The sequence below is a fragment of the Balaenoptera borealis genome (assembly GCF_965194805.1).
Source record: "Balaenoptera borealis genome assembly, chromosome: 7".
NCBI lineage: Eukaryota > Metazoa > Chordata > Mammalia > Artiodactyla > Balaenopteridae > Balaenoptera > Balaenoptera borealis.
In genome coordinates, this window is record NC_138864.1 from 108,805,928 (window position 1) to 108,833,845 (window position 27,918).

The 27,918-nt window shown below is 53.7% G+C and overlaps 1 protein-coding gene and 2 long non-coding RNA genes across 5 annotated transcripts in view; 2 read left to right on the forward strand and 1 right to left on the reverse strand.

Annotated features, from left to right (window-relative positions):
* PODXL (podocalyxin like) overlaps positions 1–23,053 on the reverse strand; it is a 44,165-nt gene extending 21,112 nt beyond the window's left edge. The window contains exon 1 of one of the 2 annotated variants that reach the window (XM_082399199.1): positions 22,723–23,053. In XM_082399199.1, the coding sequence (XP_082255325.1) occupies positions 22,723–22,786 (64 nt within the window). In that variant the 5' untranslated portion in view covers positions 22,787–23,053. Of the gene's footprint in view, positions 1–19,586; positions 19,693–22,722 lie in introns of those variants that run through there. The other variant, XM_082399198.1, reaches the window with a different exon arrangement.
* Positions 8,725–18,414, forward strand: LOC309632111. 2 transcript variants are annotated; one of them, XR_014246739.1, is made up of 2 exons: positions 8,725–9,905; positions 18,047–18,414. It is a non-coding gene; the product is annotated as an uncharacterized lncRNA (long non-coding RNA). The 2 variants fall into 2 exon arrangements; XR_014246740.1 differs by lacking the exon at positions 8,725–9,905 and adding an exon at positions 17,661–17,916.
* LOC309632107 lies at positions 19,834–27,686 on the forward strand. The gene is made up of 2 exons (XR_014246735.1): positions 19,834–22,172; positions 27,405–27,686. It is a non-coding gene; the product is annotated as an uncharacterized lncRNA (long non-coding RNA).
* Positions 27,687–27,918: the final 232 nt, after the last annotated feature.

Sequence of the window (27,918 nt, forward strand, 5' to 3'; positions counted from 1 at the left end):
AGGTGAAAAAAGCCAGAAGGCTATACATAGTATTTTATTTCATTTATATGATTTTATGGAAAAGGCAAAACTATAGGGATAGAAAACAGATCAGTGGTTACCAGGGGTTGAGGGAAGGAGGAGGAATTGACTTTTAGGACAATGGAACTGTTATATACGGTGCTGGGGTGATGGATACAAGACCCCGCGTTTGTTGAAACCCACAGTACCCCCCCACCAAAGAATTAACTTTATTTTTTGCAAACTTAGAAATAAAAAAAAAAACTGAGATGTTCAGAAAAATCCCAGGATGTAACAGGGACTATGAAAATAAACTATGTTACAAATGTATAACATACCTCACTGGAGGGGTGGGGGAAAGAAGTTGACCAAAGTAACTGGAAAAGAGTTTTCTGACTGGATACTGTAAGGGTAACAACAAAAAAAGAACTCTATATAATAAACAGTGTACTCCAAGTGGTAAATTTGTTTCTCACAAGGGTACGGGTTATCAATTTTAAATCTACTTTACTTGTGTACTAAGGTTGGTCAAATAAGTAAATAAATTATAAATAACATGAGCCAGAGTTCTCACTGTTGGAGAAAGAAGTTACAAATAAATAAGGTGCGTGGGGATGAGGCTAAATGAACCCTGTGATGCTTGATTAGAGAGAGACATCAGTATGAATTCATGTGTGTGTATGTGTATAAATATACACATACACAGACATATAAAGAAATGTATAGATTTGTGTGCATACATGGGTTAGTATAGGTAACAAGCAAATGTCTGTTAAAACTGATGTGATAGGCTTCCCTGGTGGCGCAGTGGTTGAGAATCTGCCTGCCAATGCAGGGGACACGGGTTCGAGCCCTGGTCTGGGAAGATCCCACATGCCGCGGAGCAACTAGGCCCGTGAGCCACAACTACTGAGCCTGCGCGTCTGGAGCCTGTGCTCCGCAACAAGAGAGGCCGTGATAGTGAGAGGCCCGCGCACCGCGATGAAGAGTGGCCCCCACTTGCCGCAACTGGAGAAGGCCCTCGCACAGAAACAAAGACCCAACACAGCCATAAAAATAAATTAATTAATTAATTAAAAAAAAAACTGATGTGATAAATAAGTTATGGTATATTCACGTACTAGAATACCACACAGCACTGAAAATCAGTGAACAAGTTTTATATTGTTATATATATTTGTATGTATGTAATATACATATTATGTATTATAATACACGTATTAACATGAATTCATCTAAAAATAATACTGAACAATAAAAACAAAACCAGGGCTTCCCTGGTGGCGCAGTGGTTAAGAATCTGCCTGCCAATGCAGGGGACACGGGTTCGAGCCCTGGTCTGGGAAAATCCCACATGCCGCGGAGCAACTGGGCCCATGAGCCACAATTACTGAGCCTGCGCGTCTGGAGCCTGTGCTCCGCAGCAAGAGAGGCCGCGACAGTGAGAGGCCTGCGCACCGCGATGAAGAGTGGCCCCCACTTGCCGCAACTAGAGAAAGCCCTCGCACAGAAACGAAGACACAACACAGCCAAAAATAAATTAAAAAAAAAAACAAAAAAAAACAAAACCAAAAGTTTATATGGTTTTATTTACAGGGTTTAAAAATCTACAAAACTAAACAATATAGTTTTAGAGATAGAAACATAGAAAACATTATTTACATTATATAGAGAATTTAATACTAAGTTTAGGATAACAGCTACTTCTAGGGGGAAATAGGGAGATGCAACAGGACCTTCTGATTTTTCTTTCCCCCAAGGAGGGAGTGGCTGATGGTGCTAGATGATGAGATTGGCAACAGTGACGTTCCCAGCAACCTCAACTCGCAGTTTCCATGGGAACAGTGCAGGTGGAAGCCTAACTCAGGCTGATAGAAGATGAGTGAACGGTTGGGAAGTGAGCTTGTGTGTGTAAATAACTTTTTCAAATATTAGCTATAAAAAGAAGCAGAGGAAATATGGCAGTCGCTGGAGGGAGTGGCCGTAGTCAAGAAAGTTTTGCTTTTCTTTCCGAAGGTGGGAGATGCTAGAGCTGGTAAGAATGCTCCTTTTGTTTTGTTCCCTCTCCTTAAGATACAGGGGGAGACAACCCATGTGAGACGGTAGGATACAGCTGCCTTTGAAACTGGAAGGAAGAAGGTGGACACCGACATTGGTACATTGGTAACAGTGGTAACGGGAAGACAAGTTTCCATTTGACAGCCTCGGTTCCCTCAGCCGAGTCTAGATGAAATCAGCTATACCCTACAGAGATGAAATAAGAGGAGGAGGAGTTATGTGGAAGGCGAATGTATGAAATACTCATCTTGGAAACGGGAAAGGGAGCCTACTAGAAAAGTGGTTCTCAAACTCTAGCAAGCATCAGAATCACCTGGGGGGCTTGTTAAAACACCATTTACGAACTCAGCCCAAGTTTCTGATTCAGCACGTCTGGGATGGAGCATGAGAATTTGCATTTCTAACAAGTTCCCAAATGACTCTGATGCTGTCGGTCCTCTACTAGAGAGATAAAGGATGGCTGCCAATTAGTATTTGGTGCCAAACTGGGCCAGAAATCGTGAATTTAAAATTAACCCAATCAGCCAGTGTGTGATTTTACCTTAGCAGTGCTCCTTTCTGCTGCTTGCCGGTAGGCATGGGAGCACAGCGGAGGCGGCGTTCACCTGAGGAAAGGGTTTTGCTAGGTGAGTTATGATGGTGGGACAGGGTGCAAGAGACGTGAGGACACTTGTAAGGTCGGGGTTATAATGGCAGACAGTGAAGTATAGGACAGATAAAGACAGACGGGGGGCTGATAGGCAACAGTGAAGTGATGGGTCATTAGACTGGCTGCCCTGAGTTCAAGCAGTATGGTCTAGGTGTACTTGAGCAAATGAATTGGAAGGTGGAGAAACAGTGATCAAGGAATGAAATACTTAGATTGCAGAGGGGGTGCATGGTATGTGGGTGATAAAGTTCAGGGTGTGAAATGGGAATAACTGAATGAGGTAGAGATGGAAAAAGGTCAAGAAAATGGGAGGCCAGGGTATTTAGTATCCAAATGGGTACTGAGCTCACCAGGAACGAGGACGGAAATCGAGATGGTGAGGAAGGAGTGAAAGTCTTCAGTGTGGGCTTCCTTGGTGGCGCAGTGGTTAAGAATCCGCCTGCCAATGCAGGGGACATGGGTTCGAGCCCTGGTCCGGGAAGATCCCACATGCCGCGGAGCAACTAAGCCCGTGTGCCACAACGACTGAGCCTGCGCTCTAGAGCCCACGAGCCACAACTACTGAGCCTGCGTGCCACAACTACTGAAGCCCACGTGCCTAGAGCCCAAGCTCCACAACAAGAGAAGCCACTACAATGAGAAGCCCACGCACCACAACGAAGAGTAGCCCCCGCTCGCCACAACTAGAGAAAGCCCACGCACAGCAACAAAGACCCAGTGCAGCCAAAAATAAATAAAATAAATAAATTTTAAAAAAAAAGAAAGTCTTCAGTGAGTGATGGGTAGTGAAGAGGTGAACAGACAGCAGCAGTGAGGAGGTGAGACCGAGGCTGGTCTTGCAGGCTGCGCTGAAGGGAGCTGCTGCAGGGGGCCGCACCAGCAAGGTGCCAGCCAGTTCCTCCACACGCTGACCTCCAGTGGGGGGACTGGAGGGGAGCGAGAGGAGAAGGGTGCCTTCGCTCTTCTCCCCTGGGATGAGAAGAACGCTGCCCTCAGCCTTCAGTGAGGGCCTGCTTCCTCCTGCTCCTGGCCGTTTTCAGGCTTGGGATTGACTCTTGACTATTCATAGTGGGAAAGGAGACTCTAAAGAATGCCCCAGGAAGAGGGTGTGTGGAAGGAAGGCCACGAGATGGGAGCATCCAGGCCTGGACACCAGTGTCCACCTCTTCTTCCTTGGTTACCCCCAGCTCACCACCCTCCAGTGTGGCTGGAACCAAGAAGCTCGGGCCGGGGGTGGGCGGGGGGCGGGCGGGGGGTGGACGGTGAAAGGGCAGAAGTCAGGCAGGATGAGATGCTGTCTTCGTGCACGGGTGTGATAAAGGCAGGCGTGGAGACACAGAGGAGCCTTCGAGTCCTGGTTCTGCCTCTAATCCCCCAGGGCTCGGCCAAGTCCTTGGTCCTCTCGAAACATCTGCAAAATGGGCTAGGTGACTTCTAAGGTCCCCAAGGGTGTACTGGCACTTTCCCAAGCATGACGCTGTGAACACAGCTAAGTCTGCTTTTGCTGTGACAACAGTCACTTCAGAGGCCTTGCTCTGGACCTCCTTTCCAAGAGCTGACCGACCTTGAAACTCATTCTCCCAGCATGTGACATCCGCTTCAAGAGCCTCTTACCTCCCGAGAGCAGGTTCCACGCGTCATGGGGAAGGGTGCCAGGTGATGCTGCCTCAGGTTCAGCCTGGTGGAAATCTGAGCCCCTCCCAGCTCTCTAGGGCGCACCCTTCTCAGCCCCCAAATCCTGTTGCCCATCTCAAACTGGTCCATTTATTGCCAGGCTTCTGGATGGCAGCTGGGAATTAATTACAGTAGGGCAGGGCAGGATGGGGGAGCTTTGGAAGGATGCAGGCCCCAAACTCCTGGGTCAGCAAGGGAACTGGGGCTGCCCTAGGAGCAGAGAGGGGCTGCAGGCCCACTGCTGGCCTGGCCAGGACTTTTCCCCAGGGCCAGTATATCAGATGTCCTCTCTTTACCCTGCATTCAGCCCCCTCACTCTCCCTCTTCCCTTCATTTTGAAAAATCTGATGCCCCCCCCCCCGCCCCATGTAATGTCCCCACCTCCGTGCTTCTTGGGTTTTATTAAATCAGCCGCCCGACCTTGAAACTCATTTTCCCAGTACGTGACATCTGCTTCTTGAGCCTCTTCCCTCCCAGGAAAAGAGCCGCACCCCTCATTCCAGGTGGGTCTTTACAAGTCCCACACCGCAGCAGAGTCTGGCCATCCTCCCCACCTACCTCTCTCCTGCACAGCTGAGCACTCCAGGCCTTCCACCAAGAGGCCCTTCTGGACCCCCCTCTGCCTCACTGTGGGTCCTGTCCTTGGAGGCTCTTTGCTCTGGGGTTCTGCTCTGGGTACCTCACTAGTCCTATACCCATCCCTTGTAAATGCCTGTCCCTTGTGGCTTTAAGAAAGCCAGCTGCCCTCACCCCACCCCCCAAAAAAGGTCCTAAGCAGGCACCGGTGCGGGCAGGGAGGCTGGGGGAGCCTGACCTGGGCGGACAGCATCAAAGGACAGCAGCTGGGGAAAGGGGTCAGGGCTGGGCGCCTGGGGAGAGGGACAGGGAGGCCGACTCGCGTCACCGCTACCAGCCGGCTACGGCGCTCTCTCCCAGGGCTGCCCTGGGCTTGGGTAAAGCCTGGACCCTCGCTGTGCCTTGGGTCCTATGTCCTATGTCCTCAGGCTGCCATAACAAAAACTGGGTGACTTACAACCACAGAAACTTCTTCTCTCACAGCTCCAGAGGCCAGAAGTCTGAAATCAAAGTGTGGGCAGGCCTACACTCCATTTGGAGGCTCCAAGGGGAACCCTTCCTTGCCTCTTCCGGCTTCTGGCGGCGGTTGGCATTCCTTAGATGGCAGCAGCATCTCTCCCATCTCTGGCACCGGGGCCACATTGCTGCCTCCTCTCTGTGTTTCCTATGAGGAAACTTGTCATTGAATTTAGGGCCCATCCAGATAATCCAGGATGACGTCATCTCAAGATCCTTGGCTTAGTTACACTGGCAAAGACCCTCTGTCCAAATAAGGGGATAATCAGTTTCAGGGATTTACTGTACATATCTTTGGGCCGGGGGAGGGGTGGATATTTCAGCCTGCCATGGTCCACATCTGAAAAAACGGGGATTATGACCTCTGGGACTGCTCTCTATACCTCTCCAAACGGCCCCCTGCTTGGGCCGAGGGCCCCAAAGATGCGCCTGGTCAACTTTCCTGGCATAAGGGGAGTTACGGACTGAAAGTTTGTATCCCCACCAATTCATGTGTTGAAGCCCTAGCCCCCAGCGTGACAGTGTTAGGAGCTGGGGCCCCATGATGGGATTAGTGTCCTTAGAAGAAGAGGAAGAGTCCCCAGAGCTTCCTCTCTCTCTCAGCCACGTGAGGACACACGGGAAGATGGCAGAGGGTCACCAGAACCCGACCCTGCTGCCGCCCTGATCTCAGAACTCTCAGCCCCTGGAACTGTGAGACAGGAACTTCTGCTGTTTAGGCCACCCCGTCTGTGGTATTTTGTTGTAGCAGCTCGAGCTGACTGAGGGACCCAAGGTGGAGGTTGATAACGAGAAGAGAAATGGCAGGAAGGCCAGCTCCAGTGTCTGCGGGAGGGCAGGGTGCCAACCTGCCCTCACCGCCGCCCGTCAGGCCGCGCGGTCAGGCGGACGAGTGTGGCCACAGGCTCTGGTCCTGCTCCAGCCGCCCTGTCCCTTCCCCAGGGCCTGGCAGCTCTGCCCTCCTGGTGCCTCTGGACAGGAAAACAGCACCCCAGGGGGTTATCAGGCCCAGCTCCTGGGCATTGCCTCTCCCAGAGGAGCCCAGAGCTGCCCCCTCGGGGGAGATCGTTCTGGGCATTCTTCAAATCTGGAATTGTTCTGCCCTTATCAGCTTGTTTCAGCTGGTCTGCCCGACACTTGCTCCCAGGGCAGGGCCCTGTCCGGCGGTTTCCCTGGGTGGGAGAGGGCTGCCACTGTCCAGCACGGGTATCTCCCAGCCACGGAGAAAGGCAGGCTTCACCTGGGCACCTTCCTCCCCACGGGGGAGGGGGCTGTGGCCAGAGGACCTTGCCCCACCTCTTCTTCTCCAGGCCAGCAATTCTTACTTCTTTCCTGTCCCCTACACCTGGACTGTGGCCCAGAGCCCAAGGTACGCGGATCTGATGTGCACACACCCCTGCCCAGTCCCACGTGTGACCCCTTCTCCCGCCCCACCCCATCCCTCTCCACAAAAGCAGGACAGGGTAGGGGTTAAGAGCGCGCACTCGGGAGCCCAACCACCTGGGTTCAAGCCCCGTCCCACCACGCGCTGGTCACGTGCCAGGCAAGGCTCTTCACTCTATGCCTCAGTTTCCGCTTCCGTCAAAAGTGAAGAGGTGGGTAATAACAGTAACTAACTCACACCTTTAAGCACTCAGAGCAGTGAGCGCACATAGAAAGTGCTCAGGTAACATCACCCACGATTATATTCCAAGGGAGAGGGGAAGGGTTCCTCCACGCCAGCCCCGAGTCGGGTCCCTGCCGCATCTTCCCCATCACAGAGCCATGCGGAAACTCGCCTCTTCCCCTGGGATGCTCACATCTGTACAGGCCTTGATGCAGGGGAGGGGGCACACGAGGCTCTTCCCAGGTTCCCCGGTGAGGCATGGCCGCATAGGGGAGGGTGGGGGAGATCAGCACCAGGGTGACTGTGGCCAAGCGAATTCCCAGACAAGGGGGTAAGCCAGAATCTTCCTGGGGAAGGAAGAGGAACCGGAGGCCTGGGTGGAGCCTGGCTCCAGGAAGTGTTTCCTCACCAACTGGGAGAAGCCCGGGGGAGAGGTGGGGCAGAGACGCGGAGAGGAGGGAGGGAGGGAGGGAGGAGCTTTCCTGGGGGCAGCCCAGTGACCCCAGACCTCCGTGTCAGCAGGGAAAGCCTGGGCAGCCTGAGCTTCCCTTCTGTGAGAGCTGCTTAAGGCCCGCTGGGCTCCGCGACCAGGGCCTGGTGTTAGGGACCACATGGGGCGGGGCGGGGACCCGGGAGGGGATGCTGGATATGCGCCCCTCCCTCTCAGTCTGGGCTTCCTCCTCGGTGAACTGAAGCTACCTCACTTCTGCGTCCTTCCCCATCCCACCCTGAGGGGTGTGGGTGAAGATGAAAGAATCTGATTAAGTGTCTGACTCTGGGTGAAGAAGGTGGGGAAACTCTTGTATTGAAATGTACAGACCAGGGCTTCCCTGGTGGCGCAGTGGTTAAGAATCCACCCGGCAGTGCAGGGGACACGGGTTCAAGCCCTTGGTCCAGGAAGATCCCACATGCCACGGAGTAACTAAGCCCCTGCGCCACAACTACTGAGCCTGTGCTCTAGAGCCCGCGAGCCACAACTACTGAGCCCACGTGCTACAACTACTGAAGCCCGCGCACCTAGAGCCCGTGCTCCACAACAAGAGAAGCCACCGCAATGAGAAGCCCTCGCACCGCAACGAAGAGTAGCCCCCGCTCGCCGCAACCAGAGAAAGCCCGCGTGCAGCAACGAAGACCCGACGCAACCAGAAACAATAAATAAATTAAATTAAATTAAAAATTAAAACAAAAAAGTACTGACCAGAAGACCTAAATAGACATTTCTCCAAAGAAGACATACCTGGAAGAGGTGGAAGGGCCGCGCTCGCCAGCCCTGCCCCACCCCCTCCCCCGGGGCTGCAGGGGCGGGGGGGGCCTTCACAGGGGGCTCCAAGGAGCTCTGCAATCCCTCCTAGTGACAGTCACGGGCCAGACTGGCTGCACACTGCCCCCCACCAGCTCTGCAGGTGGGGTCAGAGGGCAGAACCCCGCCCCACCCTGAAACAGGAAGTTTCTAAATACATTCTTTGGATTACTCATTATCATAATTCCGTTGCTGAAGGCAGAGAGGTAAGAGGAGAGCTTGGAATTCATCAACTGAGCCACCCAGAATCTCGGTCCTGCCTCTACCCGAGCCCCCTGCGGCCCCTGTCCTGGTTCCTCCCCCCACCCACAAGGACGTGCCCGTCCTGGACCAGCCTCCTGCCTCTGAGCCACCTGTCGCTGCTGTGCCTAATGAGAGGCGCGTGCACATGCTGACCTGAGGTTGGGGACGGGTGTGTCGGGTGTGTCGCACTCCCCGTACTGGAAAGACGGACTAACCCCCTTGAAACAACACCCTCCCCGGGCCTCCTAATCCTTCCGCCTGCTGCCGACCATGTGAATCCGGATCTGTCTGAGCCGGCAGTGAGCCCAGCAGCGGCCAAGCCCCTGGCCTACGGGTGGGCGGGGTGATGCCCGGCTGACTGGAGTCACCTCACCCGCCGGGAAGGACTCCTGTGCAAAGGTCAGGGCGACAGGACAGCACCCTGGGGAGGAGGCAGAGAGCCTTCGCTCATCGTTAACATCTGTTTCAAGGACCACCTGTGTGATGTACAGTCAGCCTCCACAGGAAGAACGAGCTTTGGGGGTGGGAGACCTGGGTCCTGCGTGAGCCTGGGGCCTCCTGGGGCCTTGGTCTCCCTGTGAGTCAGGGGAAAGAGAAATATCTACCTTAGAACAAAATGAACATTGTTTAAAATGTGTACGCGTTGGGGGAAAATGTCAAAATACTCCAAATCTTCCGAGGGGCAGGTCTGGCCCATGGGAAGGCGGGCTGACAACCTTGCCAACACCCTGCTGTGAGCTGGAGACGCCAATGTCTGGGCCAAGGGCTCCGGAAAGGAGGGCAGGCGCTGCGTGTCCCGCTGCGCCTGTGTCAGGTCTGAGGCCAAGGGCACAGGTGGGTATGTGTTTCCTCTCTCTTCTCACGGTGCAGTTTTCCACCAACCACCGATCAGAAACAGTTTATCCTCATTACTCTTAAGCTTATAAGTAGCACTACTGAGGCCTGTCCCGGCGGCCAGACACTGAGCTGCCAGCTTTACCCAGGATCGCATGTGGGTCTCCCACACCCTCTGGGGGGAGGTGCCCTCGTGACGCTGGGCTGGGGAGACACAGGCACAGACTGGGGGGCAGGACTTTAGTTGGGGGGGGGGGCTGTCGGTGGAGGCGGCTGCCCCACTCCCAGCACCAACCAACCACCTGCCGGCTCAGCTCCTGGCGGCCGCATCCCTCCCCCAGGCGCACCTGCTGCTGGCACGTCCCGGGAAGCACGCACAGCTGCAGCCAACGCGGGAGCACGGCTGGCCTCCCGCTCCTCCCTTAGCAGCCAGTTCAAAAACAGCCTCGGTAAATATTTTTCCGCAGGAGCACGTTGTCACTCCCACGCCACCCTTCCCCTCCCGAAGCCGTGAAAATCGCCAGATGTGTACGGGTTTCTCGGCTGCCCCTAGAAACCTCCGCCAGGGACCAGTCGCCACTCCCGGCCGAAAACAAACAAGGGCCAGGAGCCAGAGGGAAGTCCCGCACAGACGGTGGGATGGCGGCTGCCGGGAGAGAGCTCTGTGAAACGCGGCCTGCGATTTTCCCAGGCGATGACCGGTTTCCGCCTGCTGGAAGCTGAGTTAAGGCCCCAAGCTCAGCTTTCCAAATTTCCAAACATTTTTTTTTTTTCTGTCCTGGAGAGAAGTCTCCCCTTCCAGGAATAACACCTGCATCCTTCTTGCTGCAGAATAATCCACCTTAGGAGACTAAATGTGTGTGCGCTCGGGGAGGGGGACGGGTGGGAACTGAGGCTGTCAGCCTGCTCCCTGCAGAGCAGGGAATCTGGATTTCTTTGGTGTTTGAGGACAGGGGAGCTCTGCTTGCTGGTGGGGAGTGGGGGTCTCGTCAGGGTGTTGCTTAAAAAGAACAAACAAACCTCCTAAATGAATATGGACAAACAATTGAGGGCTGGCTCCCTTGTCCCCCCTCCCGAAGGCCTGCAGGGAAAGTTAAAAGCCATGTTCCTTTTAAACAAAGCTAAGTGGTCCTCATGTTTGGTACCTCAGAGCCAGTGGAGGAAGCTCAGTTTCCTACGGGCTCCGCCTAGGGAAGTGAATCAGGAATCCCAGGGCCAGGCCCGGCCGGAGCCAGGTGTCCAAACGGCTGAAAAGTCACCCCCGAAAAGTAGTCGAGGAGGCTCCATGTCACCTGAAGTGGGCAACAGAAGGTGTGAAAACACACACACGCACACACGCAGTGATTTCACAGCTCTTCAGAAGAAACTAGAAGCAAAATGAAATGTTTCCCTCTGAGGTTCTGCAGGTCAGGACAGGTTGTCAAGTGTTGCTTGGATCACACAAGATTGATTCTGAAGTCAGACCCAGGGCTCCTTCTCCTGGCTGGAGAAGGGGAGGCACCACCTCTTGTCCTCGGCCTCACGTGCTCCCGTCCCTACCTTTCCCCACTCTCTTCACTGCATCTCACTACCCTCCGAGTGGGTGCAGAAGCCCAGATATCTGGGCCAAGTGTATCTGGCCACCCCTATGCTCCGAGCACTGAGGCGGAAGTGCTCAAGTGGAAGACTAGACTCTGCGTAAACCACCACGATCCTCCTGCCTTGGATTTCCCATCTGCAAAGTGGGTGCAGTGCTCTGGACCCAGGGCCACAGGATTTCAAAGATGCTGGTCCCTTACAGACTGGTCTTTGCTTTTATAGTGGTAGCATCATGCCTAAAGATGGAGCCAGAAGAGGAGCTGATGCCCACCCCTTAGGCTGGGGAAGCAGGGGTCAGAAAGAGGCAGAGAGCTACTGAGCAGCCAGAACCAGATGTGGCTCAGTACACAGCCCTCCATGACTAGTCTGGGTATGTCCCCTGTTCTAGAAGCCAGGCAGACAACACTTTCCTCTGCATCCCTGGATCATAATGTCAGAACCAGAAGGACCCTAGACATCGTGGATCCCCCTCCAACAAGGGAGAGAAGGGCAAACAGATGGTCAGAGTCCCGGGCACCAGGTCACACCTCCTTTGGTATCTAGGACTCTGTGGTCCAACTCCCAGTGCGGCTCTCTATCCTGGGGGGTATGTGCCCATACGCTCCTGGCTCCAGCGCCTGCTTCCCCTCCTTGCCTTTAGATAGGGAGGGGGAGGCATCTGACCTGCGGTGAGATGAAGAGCAGAGAGGGGCTCACATTTTCCAGGAATTCAAGGTGTCACTGGCTGTCCACAGCAGCCAGCTGGGATGAGAACAGCTTCCCCCGCGCCCAGCCATCCCTGCTGGCTCAAAGCATCACGCTGTCAAGTCTAGGCTCCCCCCAGTCTCCCCACTCCCCTAGGCCCTCCTGGATGGATCCACAAACTTGAATCCATTCCCCTTAGGCCGGCAGTTCTGGGGCCGAGATCATCAGGCAAGTCAGGCCTTTCAGACCACTGAGAAATACTAAGTAGCAGCCCCTCCCTCACAGATGAGAAAAGTGAGGCCCACGGGGAGGATGGCTGGCCCCGAGTGGATGGAGCATCTTCCCCTTGCAAACCTGTTTTCTTTTCCTCCCTGCTCTTCATTCAACACCGAACTCAGACACAGCCTCCTGGGCATGTGCTCCACGCCTGCCGCCCCCCGCCCCCATACTCATACACACACACACAGAGACCCAAAGCTTAATTATCAGGAGACCCCAGGGCCAGTTATAGCTGGTGTGTAGAAACAATTGCCCAGAAGTGCCCAGGGAATCCACAGATGCAAATCTGTGTGGTCAGGATCAGACTTACTATATATAGTAAGGATTTACTATATACAGGGGATTGGAGCCAGATTCCCCCCAGGCTGGGGAGCAAAGCCAAAGTGTTTCTCCACCTACTTGCAACCTCCCAGGATGCCAAGGGGGGAACAAGAGCCTGCGGACCAGCTCCCACCTGCCTCTCCCCAGAGCCAGCTGTCCATGGCACAAGCTCTCTAGTGCCCTGGCCCACTGTAGCCGCAGAGAAGTTGACACCAGGATGACCTGAGGGCGGGAAAGCAACCTTGTGTGGTGTTCTGGGGGTCTTCTGGTGAAGCGGCATATTGGGGAGTGGGCTGACAGCACAGGGCAGCTGGCAGGCAGTGTCCCCTAGAGCTGGGGTGCAGGACTATGTCTCCCTGAGCAAGGGGACCCCGGCTCATGGACCTGCCTGGGAGAAGGTAGGTGCCTTACCTACCAGTGGCAGCTTGGGAAGCACAGGCAAGCTGGTGACTCAGCAAACAAGATGCACCCCTTTTGCCACCTGGCTCCCTGAATCCCAGGAAAATGACAGCCTGAGGGTGGATGAGATCCATGTATCTCAGCGCACCCTGCTTATCTAGCGCTAAGGAGAAAGCCCCAAACACCACTGCGTCTGGTGAGCCATTGCAGGGTGCTGGCTCTGGAATCCCCTTCTCTAAGGCCTGGGGCAGGATGACAGACTCAGACTGAATTTAAAACAGACATGCAATGCCGTCAGGATCAGGGGCTCAAAGCAGCAGGGGCGGAGGCACAACAGGAAAGAAGCCAGAAGCAACCGGCAAACCATGTTTGTTCCCATCGGAGCCGAAAGATCAACCGTCAGAAACACACACACAGCTGCAGTTCTCCTCATGATGGCTCCAACTTCCATCGGAGAAGCACTTTTATTGTTAAGCACCCAAGAGGGGCCACTAGCCTTGAATGTCACTCATTCCTGCCCACACTCAGGTACAAGCAGCTTTCCTAGTGGCCACAACCTTCCAGGCAGTTTCCTATAAAGCCCCTAAGGAAGGAGGGCCTGCTACGGCTACATCACCACATCAAGAAGATCTCGCTTAGCAACGCTGCAGATGCATCCGGTTGTATTTTTACGTTGGATGTTTTTTCATCCTGGTCCAGGTCCTTCCACAGGACTGTCTGGGTTTTAGTTCTGAAAGTCACACATCCCTGACTATCTCTCAGTCCTGGGCAAACTGGGACAGTTGGTCATTATGTTTACATCAGCAGCTCCCCAATAGATTGTTCTACCAAAAAGAGAAAAGGAAAAGGTTCCACAGTTAAAGTACATCTGGGGAACGCGGGCGTGGACAAAGGTAATGAAGGCCATCTCGGACCACTGAAAATCCTAACATGTGCTGACTTTCCGAGAAGGGGAAAAAAGTAGGTAGCATTTCCCAAACTTTTTGGATCATGGTTCCCTTTTATTCATAAAACAATTTTTTATTCATTTATCATACATTTACTGAGAGCAAAGCTATTAATATCTTGAGGACTACTCGTGTTCTCTTTGGACTGTTTGGGACACAGCTCATTTCACTGAGTTGTAAAAGAAAAAAAACCCATATGGTGCTAGTCCAAATTTATCATTTGGGTAAACTGAGGCACAGGGCAATGCCCCACTGGCGTTTATGGTGCAGAAAACCAAAGGCAGCTCTGTGAGGAGTTCCTATCTTCCTCCTACATCTCACTTCGGGAGGAAATATTCAGTTCCCTGGTTTACGTTAGACGCTGGATTGTAACCTCATGTGCCTCCTCTCCCCTCCTTCCTTCTCGGAGAAAGAAAATGTAGAGGTGGCTGTGAAAAGACCAGCAGCATGCTTCGCTGCCCGGCTTGGACAGTGTCACTGGGAATTTGGTGCAGACTCAGGGTGAGGTTGGATGAGGAGAAAGGAAGCTATTTAGAGGGGGAGACTGAGACCCACATGCTGGACAGGGGCAGCGCAGCAGGGGTGGCCAGTGGCGCAGCGGTGGCCAGAGGGGCACTTATCCAGGTAGAAAAGAGCTGTGGACTATTCACAAAAACCAAGACATGGAAGCAACCTAAACTTCCATCAACAGACGAATGGATAAAGGAAATGTGGTGTGTGTGTGTATGTGCGTGTGTGTATATATATATACACACACATACACACTATGTGCGTGTGTGTGTATATATATATATAAACACATACACATACACACACAATGGAATACTACTCAGCCACAAAAAAAGAATGAAATAACGCCATTTGCAGCAACATGGATGGACCTAGAGATTATCATACTAAGTCAGTCAGAAAGAGAAAGACAATTACTATATGACACCACTTATATGTGGAATCTAAAAAAATAATACAAATCAACTTATTTACAAAACAGCCTCAAAGACATAGAAAACAAACTTATGGTTACCAAAGGGGAAGGGGGCAGGGAGGAGAGGATAAATTAGGAGTTTGGGATCAACAGGTACACACTACTATATATAAAATAGATAAACAACAAGGATTTACTATATATAGCACAGGGAACTATATTCAGTATTCTATAATAACCTATAATGGAAAAGACTCTGAAGCTGTACACCTGAAACTAACACAATATTGTAAATCAACTATAGTTAAGTAATTTTTTTAAAAAAAGAAGAAGAAAAAGAGAAAGAGCTGTGGGATGGGGAAACTCCATTTCCCAGTGTGATGGGCAGAACCTCAGGGGCTGCCAGGGTCAGGGTCTGGAGGTGGCTTCAGGAAAGCCTGTTTTGACTTGAAGCCCCAAAGCGAAGGGCAGTGCCCCTAGCGGGTGGGGTGAGAAGCACTTGGGTGGGAACCAGGAAGGTGTGGGCCTGGCCATCGGAGCCCCTCCTTAGCTGAGCCCACCCTAACCACCCTCATCCAGGGCTATGGTGTAGAACTAACCTCCCAGAACTAGGGCCCTCATCCCGAGAGGCCTGGCTGTGGGGCAGTGACTGAAGGGGAGAGGGCCATGGAGGAGGAAGCTCAGGCCGGCAAGGAGCAGCAGCGTGGGAGGCGGCAGTAGCAGGGTCGGTTTCATCACACCTCGTACTGGGCTAGAACTGAAGCCAATCAAAGAAATAAAACTGAAATGTGTCAGGCACACCACCTACATGCTCATAGTTAACCCTCACTGTTGAGGAAGGCATGATGCCCATTTTACAGCTGGGGAAACAGAGGCCAGGGAACAAGTCTGAAATCACAAGGGTAGTAAGTGACAAAGCCTGGACCAAAACCCAAGCTTCTAACTTTGAAGCCTGGGGCATCGTGCCAAGAGATTTCAATTTTTCTTCCCTCCTCTTTGACAGAAGAACTTTTCTCTCAAAGGAATTTTTTTGTGGAGACCTACCTGCCATACAGAACAGGTAAAAGCAGAGCGGCACAAAGTGCAGGGGATGTGAATTGCACCCCCCCCCAAAATTGGCCTACTCTTAGTTTTCCCCTCCAGGTGTGCACCCACCCCAAGCTCTCGGTGGCCCCTAAGACAGCTCACAGAACATCTCCACTGGGTTTAAAAGCCACTGGCCTCCAGCTGCTGCTCTCACAAGTGTCCATGGACCAAACTCCTAAGAACAGTATCTCCCTCTGCCCTGTACTTGCCCTGCTGAGGTGCGAAGAGGAAGATGGGGTGCAGAAATTCTTCCTTCCCATCCAGAAACAAGTGGGGGACAGCAGGTTCCCCTATGCCTGCCCTGGCTGAGGCCCTGCTCATGGGAAGTCTCCTGGGCACCTGGCTCACTGGTGCAGCTCACGGCTGAGGGACCGGAAAGGGAGGGACCCCAGTTTCCCTGAGCATCACAAGGAGCTGCTCCATCAGCGCCAAAAGGCTGGAGCCACAAAAAAACAAGGGTCAAGCTGGACCTGGCTGAGCCAGAAGGTGGCAGAGCCTCAGGCCACGGGGGAAAACTCCTTGTTTCACTCATGCAGATGCAAAGTTGATCTTACTGGCAAGGTGAGAACTGAGGACAGAGAAAACCAGGGACCAGGACTACGGTAGCATGTGCCAGGGACCTATTCCAATATCCATCCTTCACTTCTTCAAAACTGAACCACTCTTTTTTGGTTAGGCATATGAGTGCCTGAAATAAAGATCACTCTTCCCTAAGGAAGTACTCTTCCCTGCTTCTCTTGCAGCTATGTGTGGCCACAGGACTAAGTTCCATTCAACAAAACGTAACTGGACAGGGTGTGTGTGGTTTCTGGCAGGTAACCTCAGAAGAGGAGCTGCAGCCTTCTTGTTCTTTTTTTGCTGACAGCTGGAGCTTGAGTAGCCACCTCGGACCACAAGGCAGCTCCCCCTCCTGCCTCTGTGTCCACTCCTCCACGCACGGGCCCAGCCCCCCTGCCACTTGCCTCTCTTCTGGAATCAGATTTGGAGCCTTGCAGTTGGAGAGCCCAGAACTGGCAGACAAGACTTCGGATTCTAAACCAGCTTGCTCTGCCACCTACTTGCTCATTCACTCATTCAGCAAATATTTATGGACCATCTACTGTGTGCCAGGTACTGTTCTAGGTGCTGCGGCTACAGCACTGACCAACAGAAGTCCCTGCCCTCGTGGAGCTTACAATCCACTTGAGAGCGAGACAAAGAAATGAGTGCCCATCAGCGGATACACGCTACAGAGAAAATGATAGGGGGAGACGGGTCCAGGGTGTGGAGGCCCAGAAAGCCTCTCTGAGAAGGTGGCATTCCAGCGGAGAGCCGCAGGAAATGAGGGGTGAGGCATGGGGACATCTGGGAGAAGAACTGCTCTTTACCGTGGCCCTTGGCGCCCAGGCCTCCGTCTCCCCCTCTCTGGAATGGTCTGTGAGATAAAGGCTGTCCACAGGTAACCTCGTGCTACCCTGGCTGGAGACACTGGCCCCAAGCAGCACGTTCAGAGCAGGTCAGCACAGGAGTCCGACCGGATGGGGGCAGAGGAACCCCTCGGACAGAGCTCGCGCATTTCTGCTACGAAGGGGGCGTGGCTTCGGCTCACACCTAGCTTACCCTTAGTTGAAGAATTAAAAAGTGTCCCTATTTCCTTACCTTCCCACTGTCCCGGGTCAGGGAGCTGGAAGGTTAGGGGTCAGACAGCTGATGGCTCCTGGGTCAGCCCACGCGCCTCCAGGGGCCTGGCTCTGGGAGGCTCCCTGCACCCCAGCCCGGAACTGCATGGCAAGGCCCGCGCAGCCGTTCCTCCGCACTCTCTTCCCCCTGGGCTGAGGCCCACAGCCTTCCGGCCGTGACAATTGGCGGACGGGGTGCCACCCTGCGCCCTGGCCCTAGGGAAGTTGGAGGTGGCTGACCCGAGGGGGATAAGGCTACAAAGGAAGAGAGGGTGGTGGTGGTGGTGCGCTCAGGGAGAGGGGCGGGGCCGGCGGGAGGATGGGTGGCTGGGAGGACGATGGCCGCCGCTGGAGTGGTCCAGGGCGGGGCTCAGCGCCATATGAGGGCATGGGGTGGGGACACGTGGGGAGGGGCCGCTCCTGAACCTGCAGATGATGCTGCCTTTGTGCACTGGTCCTCCAACAAGAGGTTCGAACCAGCCCTTTGTCCAGATTCTGACTGCAGGCTGTGGACACCAGAGGCTCACAGGCAATGGCAGACAAGACACACGGTCACGACGCACGGGGCCAGCGCTGTGACATGGTACTCGGGGAGCCTAACTCTTGAGTAACAAAGTGGCTCCAAGCCTCAGTTTACCCTGACGGTGGAGGGGTGGGGAGAGAATCTGGGCACACTACAGAGTTATCACCACCATGCAACCCTTTCTTAACAGGGTTGGAGTGAGTTTCTTCGATGCCCAGGGAAGAATGAGCCTTGAGGCTGAGTCCAGTTACTAGTACCACGGCTGCGGACACGTGCACACACATCCCTGGGAAGCCGCCAACGGGAGTCCCCGAGAACCTGAGCAAGTGAACCCCCTGGTCTGCATCCCCTCATCTGAAAAATGGGGGGGCGGTGTAGAAGATGATTTCCAGAACACTTCCAGCTCTAAAATTCTGTGTTCTCTGATTTTCCGGGTTATTTAGAAGTGGTGTGGAAACTACCCTTTGTCAACTGAATTCTGTTTTGAACAGCCAGCGGCTGCCTACTTAAATGAATCTTATGGTCAACGCTGTTGCAAATATAAAGAGGCTACTTATAGTGGATGTTTTGTGTAGATTTTCTCGAAGGCTTGCCTTAAAGAGAACACCTACACTCGTGAGGCTAGTATGGCCCGAAGAGCCACAGTCCCAGATCTGCCACCTGATCTGATCTTCTAACAGCCCCACACAGTGCAAGGACACAAGACAAGGAGAGACCCGCACAACTGCACCGGCGTTCCTGGGAATGGGACAACACAGGACACACAACACACCCAGCCGAGCTCCCTGCCCTGCATCGTACCCCATGGGCACAGATAGGAAGTGCGCCCAGAGCTGAGGACGGAGCTCCCGGCCTCTCGGTCTGATGAAGCCTCCAGGCAGGCTCGGGCTGCTGCGCAGGGGGTGGGCAGAGGCCGGTCACTCCCATTCTCCAGTGATGCGGGAGGATGTCCGTTCCGGCCTGAGCTCCAGCTTGCACTCAGCAGACCTGCAGAGGGCCCCCGGGGTGTGAAGAAGCCGGCCCTTCCCAGGGTAGGGGTCATCTAAATCCCGACGCTCCTCCCAGCAAGTGCAGAGAGCTGTCCGAAGGGCTCCTCCCACTTCCCTTAGGAGCCGAGGGCGAGGAGCTGAGCTGTCCTCACAGCAGCCGCCAGTCTGGTCCAGACTCCCAAGCCCAGAAGCCCCGACCCTCCGCAGTGCTCCTACCGGCTCTTGGCTGCTGCAGAAAGAGCCCAGTGGCCAGCATCACTGCCAGGGTGTGAGCTGGCCTCGTGCCCCACTTCTGGACAGCCTGAAGCCAGGGGCTAGGGCCAGTTCCCCCAGAGAACCGGGGTCCAGATAACATCTCCTGAGCTGCGCTGGCCCTGCCCTGAGGGGCTTACCACTTAGCAGCCGGGGAGACACCCACACAGACTGTGGAACATAACTGGGTTCCATCTAGGAAACCTGGGAAGGCTTCTCAGCAGAGAAGATACCTGAGGACGGATAGAGTTAACTCTCCAGCTCCCCGCCCCCGCCGGCCCAGGGGAATTCAAACCAGGTGGAGTCCCCTTCCTCTCTCAGCTTCCAAAGGGCAGAGATATCCAAACCGCACTCAGCAGGAGCCCCTCCTCTCCCTTTAAACCTAGATTCCTGAGGGAAAAGCAGATGCGTGGGGCTGCCTGTCCCCTACCTCTGCGCCCTGCCTTCTCTAGGTCCAGGGCGACCCCCCGAGGACCCTCCTGGGCTCACCAAGCTCCGCTCCTCTGCCCCTCCCTGGGTGGCCACACCCTGCAGCTCTGGGCCAAGCTGCCACCTGGTGTCCCTCGGAGTCTTCGCTCATCCTTCCCAGCCCGTCCTCTCCTCCTCTTCTCAGCCTGCTTAAACCAGTCTCCTCCTGGTACCGCCCCACTATGTCTTGCTCACTCCTGCCTCAAAGCCAAGCCCAAGCAGCACCACACTAGGAACACCCACCATCCCCTAACCCCATCCCACAGAATGTTCTTTCCGGGCTCTGAAAGTTCACCTCCTCCCCAAAGCCCCCCTGCAGCTCACTGATCCCATCTGAAGAACCCCCATCACGCCCCCAGCTTATGATCTCTGTCTTCGCTACACCCTGGAATTCATTCCGCCTCGGCCACCCTAGGAAGGGTCTCCTACTCCACACTGACCCTTTTATTTTAAAATCCCTGTATGACCCCACCTCACCTCGCCCAGATCGCCCCTTCCCAAATCTTACCGCTTTCTCACACCTGCCTCCCTTTCCCCCATTGTGTGGCACTTAAGCTTCAGTTTCTATTACTACCTAGCAATTAATTGACACCCACAAACATTAGCAGAATCCTGATGCTGGGGGCACCTTAAACCGATCAAGTGCTCAACACATATGGCTTACTAATCATAACAGCTAGGATTTTCTGAGCTCTGACTATGAGTTGTGCACAATGGCAAACTCATTACTATGTTATCTCTCATTTTCAGAGCAGCCTGCAAGGTGGAGATTTGTTGTCATTTTTTACAGACTCAGAGAGGTTCACTATCTGGTCTACAGTCATGCAGGTCTGTCTGATCCAAAGTTTGAGTGTTTTCCACCACCTCAAGCTGCCTTTCCCTTGCCTAGGATTCATCCATCAAATGACTCAATCAGACCCATAGAAGACAGAGTACTCAGTCAGCCTGTCCTTTCGAGCAAAAGCCCAGAAATGTTATAACAGTGAAACTAGAGGTCCCTCTGCCCTTTCTATCTTACAGATAAGGAAACAGGTTCAGAGGTGCGACTTGCCATATGGTTTGACCAAACGTATATCAAACCAAAAAGCACTGAAAAGGGGTCTAATGAGCTGTTGGCCCTGGTTTGAACGCTGCTGACGCTGTAGGCTGTGTGATCCACCTATATGAGAAAGTAAGCTCCCAGGGCCCCGTCGGGGGTAATTCCTTTGTTCCACTATAAACCTTGCTTAGAACTAAATCACAGGATTCCAGCAGTTTGGGGGTTCGTCATCCCAGATGACTGCAACCTACAGAAGGGCAGAGATGGAGCAGTCCTTACTGAGTCCCTATAGCAAAGTGTGAAATCTACCATAGCCACTAAACACCGAGCCTGTGCCCTTCAGCCTTTTCTGGCCACAATATATGCAAATAATTATAACAGTAATACTCCCTTGCCGGTTTACACTCTTCAAAGCACTTCCCTTTATCACAGCATATTGTAATAGCATTTTAGAAACTGGGCACCTGGGCTCAGGTGACTTGCTGGTGGAGGCAGAAGCAGGGTTATGGTTCCTTTTTTCTTTACTGTATTTGTTTACTACATACCAAGCTCCTACCATGCGCCATGCCCCATGCTAGTCTTGAGGAGGGATTTCGGAAGAGACGGGGTGTGGGGGCAGTACGCAGATGCCAGGGAAGACAGTCCCAACCTTGAAGCCAGCAGGGAGATGGGCTTGGAGCTTTTCCCGTGGGTGGCTCCGGAGTCTCTCCTCTTAGGACAGAACAGCAGGACTCCTGTCCCACAACCTCCACCCTCTCCTCCAAGCTCAGCCTTTTGAATCTCAGAAGCACTGGGAACTATAGCGCATCCCTCCTGACACAGTCCACCTCCCTTCTGGATGGTGCTCAGAGCCCAAATTGAAGTCTGCCCTCCTGGGAGCAGGGCTGAGGAGAGCGGCCACAATCAGGCATCTTCTCAGCCCTGCAGGTTGTGCAAATCCGCGGTGGCTGCCATCCTCAGAGCTGTCCCGACCGTTCCTCACACTGCGACCCCTCCTCCAGGGGTGCACACCCTTCACCCACTGGCTGTGCCCATCCCTTTCAGACCAGGCTGTGAAGTAACAGGGCCGCCCACCGGAGGATGCCCAAACCTACTCACTCTCTGAGCGCCAGCCCCTTCCCATCAGCAAAGTTCCCTGTGACGCAGAGAAGAGACTGTACTGCCATCCCACCCCATCCTTCCCCTAAGACTTAAGTCCCAAACAGCAGCACCTACCAGGAGCAGGGTCCCTTCCCTGTCTGGGCTGTCACCACAGTCCTCCTGACCCTAGAGTGGAAACATCACTCTTTCTCCCTGCAGACACCTGCTCAGGTGGGCAAGAAAGAAATGCATCTCTCTCCTGGGGCTGAGACTCCAGCTGTTCCTAGGCGCTTTGGGACGCTACCTGTCCCCCCAGACTTTCACCTTTAAAAGAAATATGGGAGATGTTTCTAAGGCACAGCCCAAGCCTGTTTCATGAGAGAAGTTCTTGCTTCTACAAAGGGGCTGGAAGGGAATCTCACCTTCCTGGCCAGGCACTGAGAAGGGAGCTGTTCCTTTGGTGACATGGAGGCAGAGCCCCCACTCAGGTGAGTCTGGGATTGTGGATGACCCCCTTACTCCCTCCCCCTCTCCACCCGCTCCAGCACAGGCTCGGGTGAGCTAAGCCGGCACACAATGCTTGGAAAAACCTCTCTGCGAACGCGAAACACATAGCCACGAGGGCTGTTACTGGAGGCTTGTCACCTGCTTCGGGGACAAACACGGAGAAAAAGAGCGATCAGACCCTGGGGGTCCAGAGGAAGCGTGGAGCCTCGCGGTGCCCTAATTCCCCGCTCTAGGACCGCAAACCCAATCAGCGCCCGCGCGCCCCTGTTTGCCCCAACACAATCCACGGCCACTCCACCCCAGTGGAGCCCCGGACGACCCACGCTCGGAGCCCGGCACCTGCGGCGTTCTCGGGGTGGGAAGGGACTTGGATGGTGCAAGGTCAGGGCTCCGCGTGTGGCCCCAGCCAGTGGTGCGCGTAGGGGCTGCTCCCGGTCCCGCCACGAGGAGCGGCGGGTTTCCCAGCGGCGGGCCCGGCCGGGGGCGCATGGGCACGACGCGGGTCCCGGCGGAGCCCGAGCCACCACTCACCATCCTGGGAGAGCGACAGCGGCAGCAGCAGCAGAAACGCCGAGAGCACCAGCGCGGAGCGCATCGTGTCCTGGCCTCAGACCCGGAGCAGGTGGCTGAGGGCTTGGCGGAGGGTCCGGGCGGCCGGGCGGCAGGAGCGTGGGCGCCTCTCGGGGAGGCCTGGCGGTGGCTCGGACGGCCGGGCGCTGACCCGAGACTCTCGAGTCGCGCTCCGCAGGCCCCTCCTCGTGGCCGCTGCGGCAGAGCCGGGCCGAGGCGCGGAGCCAGGCGGCAGAGGAGCGGCGGGCGGCTGCGTCGCGGGCGGCGTCTGCGCGGCTGCGGCCCTGCCGGCGGCTGCTGCGACTCCGGTCCCGTCCGCGCCGGCCCCCGCCCCCTCCCCTCCCCCAGGACCGCGCGGGCGGGGCGGCGGGGCCGGGCGGGGCGGTGCTGGGCGGAGAACAATGAGCAGAGGAGGAAACTCCGCCCTGGCGCGCGGCGGGCGGGGGAGCGCGGCGGGCGGCGGGCTCCGGGCTCCCGGCGGGCGGCCCCCGCGCGGGCGGGGGTGTGAGCGTGAGCGCCGGGAGGAGGGGTAGCCGGGGGGCTCCAGGCGCCGGACTGCCCCCTGCCCGCGGGGCCGCCCGCCCGGGAGCGCAGGTGTCGCCCGCGGTGCTTCTGAGGGGGTCTGGCGGGACCCCCCCTCACTGCCGGGGTCCTCTTCGCCCAGATCCGGAGCTAGGAGGCCCCCAGGGCTGTGTGTTCGCTAAGGAGCACTCCAGGCCTCCCAGCTGCAGCGCGTTTTGCTGCAAAGCCTGAGAAGCACGTCTCCCACTTGCCAGGTGCAACTCACCTGCGGGCGGGCCTTCTGAGCAGGTCTGCGCCGTAGGGTCTGCACCCGGCAATCTGGACTAATTAGTGGCTTAACCTCTCTGAACCGACCTCACCTGTGAATGGAGGTGGTAGTTAACAAAAAAAAGACAAGACAAATTTTTGAGGGATTAATATGTGCCACTTTGTGTTCTAAGTGCTTTGCATATATTAATTCATTTACTCTCCGCAACAGCCATGTTTTCGGCTTCATTTTGCAGGCAGGGAACTGACTGAAAAAGAGGTTTAAGAAACTTGCTAGAGATCACATAACTGGTAACTGTCAGGCCTGCTTCTGAAAGTATCAAGTTTGGAGACACTTGGCGCAGTGCCTGGCGTGTAGTAATTGCTCAGTAAGTATTAGCTGTTGTTCTGACTCTCTATCAAGAACAGCCATAAAGATTTAGGGCTTCGGGATCAAAACCGACTTGAGCTCAAAACCTAGCTGTGCTCATCTATTAGTTGTAAAACTCTGGGCAAGTGACTCCATGTACCTCAGCTCTTTCCGTCTGTACAATAGGGATAACAACACCTACCTCAGAGGGTTGCTATGAGACTTAACTAAGATAAAATGCAGGACGAGCGCTTAGCACAGGACCAGGAACATAGAAAGTGTCCGGGAATGAAGCGGCCGGCGCTCCCAGTACTGGAAGGAGAAATTTGCCGACCTGAGATGGAGGTGGGAATTGAATTCCGTAAACCGAGGAAACCCGGTGAAAGAACAAAGAAGTACCCCTCTGTTTTTCGTTTTGTTTTGTTTTTCAAAAGCTGCTGGGAGGATGCAGATCCTGGAACCCCCTGCGGAGGAGGCGCACGGGTGGCGCCGGGGAAAGGGAAGCAGACCCAGAAGGGGGAGGGGGGATTAACTCTTGGGCGGGGGGCGCCAGGTTTGGCTCACGTGACTCCTGCGTTGATAATTTGGAGTCTTTCTGCCAGATGGGTCGAGGGGTGGGAGAAAGAAGGGGTGTCCCCAGGACTCAGCTCCGTGTCAGAGGCCGTGGACTCCTTGAGCCCCTTAAGTGGGCTACACGCTGGCGCTGCCGGAAAGGCACAGCATCTTTGGAGCAGCGAAGGAAGCGCTGGTGCCCTGGCTGGGGTTCCGCGGCGGCAGGCTCAGGCTTGGGAATGGCTGACTTGCCTGTTTTCATCAGGAAGTTTCTGCAGGATCATTCTGGCCCCGTTTTCCGTGCCGCATATGGGAAAGACAGTGTGTTCCCTATAAATACTGTGGGATGTGTGTGTGTGTGACTATCTTTTATACTTTTTGGTACTGTTCTAAATATCCGTGCCAACAAGAGGGCTTGTTTCTCTTTCTGAAACCAAGCAATACGCTTTAAACATTGGGATTTAAAAGTTTTTGTATTGTGTGCTCTCTGATTTCAAGTGTTTTGCACTCAATCAACGGCTCCAAAAATCTAGAAATGATCGTGTTAACTTTGCAAAGGGAGAGTGTATACTTCAAATTCACATGATTTGGGGTTGGTCCCATTACCAGATTGTGCAAAATTAAAATGAGGGCAGACATCCAAGCGTAGGAAAGGGGCAGCTCTTTGTAGCTGAAGACTTAGCAGAATCAGAGATGCCCTGGACCCTCCCCCGTAGCCAGCAGCACCCCATCATCCTCCCACCTGCTGCAAATGGAGCTTTCAGGAATGAGGCTGGACAGGCTGAGAGATCACCTGTGGTCAGTGAGCAGAACTGCCCCAGGTACCTGGCCTGTGCCCTGGACCCCCTTTAACACAGCACTCCCACTAGCTAGTTCACTGGCCCAGAACACCTGAGTTTATAGTCAAAACTCATAGCACTTTGTAGATGCTAGTCCATAATCCTTCTGAGATTTATTACACTTTGTTTATATGTATGCATGCATTAGCTCCCCTAGGAGACTTTCAACTTTTTTTTGCTTTAGACAATTATATTTATTAACATATTATTTTGAAATAATTTTAGATTTACAGAGAGTTGCAAGACTACGAGAGTTCCTGTATACCCTTTACATGGCTTCCTTTAAGGTTAGCATCTGAAGAAAACATGGCACAATGACCAAAATTTTAAAAATTAACATCAATTCAATACTATTTACTAATTTAAGACCTCAATCAAATTTTGTAACCTTTTTTTCTCACGTACTTTTTCTGGCCCAGGAAGTCATCCAGGATCCACATTGCATCTAGTTTTCCTGTCCAATTTCTTCTACAGTTGATGACAGTTCCTCAGTCTCTGTCTTTTATGACATTGACAGATGCTTTCAACTTCTTAATGTGGGGTCTCTCTCATTCACCTACTTCCTCAGACCACCCGGAACAGCACGTCACATCATATAGATACAGATACAGATGTAGATACTGAATGCAAACATGAATGCCAACTGGTAGGTATTACACAGGAATCTATGGCACAGGTTTAAAAATCCATGGTTTTTCCCCTGGTCGCTGTCAGTCAAAGCGAGCAGTCATGATACTTGGCCTCACCTGCAATCTGGTGATGTTGCTGACTCATCCTTAAATGCAGGTGTGATAAAGTCCTCCTGATCCGCATCCTTAATAACTTTAATCTCCATCCACAACATCTACATCTAGGGGTGGGACAGAGCCTCCAAGCACCACATCCCCCAATAAAAAATAAAAGCCCACGTATCCATCCTGGGGCCACATCACTGTTCATAAGGTGCCAAGGATGCTCATACTTTGGCTTTCTAATCTCTGACCTCTGAGTTCCTTGGGGGCCCAGGATGGCATTTCTTTCATCTTGGAATCTCAGTGCCCAGTACAGTGGTGCCCGCCCCCAAGAAGGTGCTCAATACCCAAAGGCTGAATAGATAAAGAAGTGGTTGAATTTTATCTCCAAGGCTGGGCTTTATCTCTGACTGCCAAGCTTTGTGATTCTATGAATATCAGCTGAGGTTCAAATTGGGCACCTCTCCCCAAAGTCATACACTTACCTATTATTATTCAACAGCATCTACTCTGACAGCATAGAATGCCAGGCCCTGTACACGGTGCTGAGAATGCAGACGCGGATGATACAGCTTCCACCCTCTCAGGGGAGAAGCCACACCTGTACACAAACATAACTGAGGTGCCGTAGAGGCTGTAACAAGTGTCATGAGCAGGCACGGGGAGGCAGAGAGCAGGGCAGGCTCAGCTTCACCTGGGGAGGTCAGGGCTGGCTCCTGAGGAGGAAACAGGGTCTCGGAGAAGGAGTAGGACTTCACCAGGGGAAGAACAAAAGCAACAGCACTCTGGGCAGGTGGAGCAACATGTGAAAGTGAAGAGGGGACCTGAGAACTGTAGGCAGGTGTTTTGCCCTAAGTAGAGTGCAGGGTTTGCAGGCAGGGATGGAAGATGAGGCCGGAGAGGCGGATGGGGTGAGATCCTTAGACAGTGGAGAATCCCCAAAGGGTCATAAGCTGGAGGAGACAAGACCAGCTTTCCAGTGAGCAAGATCATTCTAGCTGCAGTGGACTGAAGGCTCGGGGGTCAGATGCGAGACTGGAGGTGAGCACAGTGCTTTGGGAGGCTAAGGCTCCTGTCCCTGAAGGGCCTGAGCTCAGACAATGGCGGTGGGAAAAAAGAGGAGGGGCTGTAAGCAGCTCCTTTGCCTGTTTTTTGTTTGTTCATCCCTATTTTCGTTAGACCTTAACCATAAAGATGAGATCGTTAGGCAACATTTAACTAAGTTCCTGATTTCTGCTTTTCTAAACATACACAAGGCCTTACCTAACCTGTTGATTCCTTTCCTGGATTAGAAGGAATAAGAATGAAGAATTAAGTAGTTAAAGAATGACTAAAAAAAAAAAAAAAAGAATGACTGACTCTCTACCCCCAGCTTCCCCTTAGTAAATTTGCAGGTGGACCACGAGGGCAAGAGAACTTCCAATTGCAGACGGATCACGTGAGCAAGACAGAGTCCCAAGGAAGATGGGGAGAAATCAGCAGGCCTGCATGTAATGGAAAGATGACGGAGAATCTGACCTCCTGCCTTAATGATTAACTGAGATTGTTTCCCCTTTAAAAATTGTCATGGCTGAACAGAATCTTTGGAGTTGGTCTCTAGATACAAGTCCACTTTCTCCCCAGATTGCCGGCTTTTCTGAATAAAGCATCTTTCTTCTCTGCGAAGCTTGCCCCTCAATTTATTGGCTATTGTGCGTTCAGTTACAGGGCCTGATACAGGAGGTATTTGGGGGTCAGAATGGATAGGACTTAGTGACACACTGGATGTGGACGTGGTGTGTCATGTGGCGTGTGTGGTGTGTTGAGGGCATGGAGCCATGGAAGGAGTCTAGGAGTCTAGGCTTCCCACTTGGGTTACCGCGTGGATTATCTGAGTGCCAAGGTTGAATGTCACTAA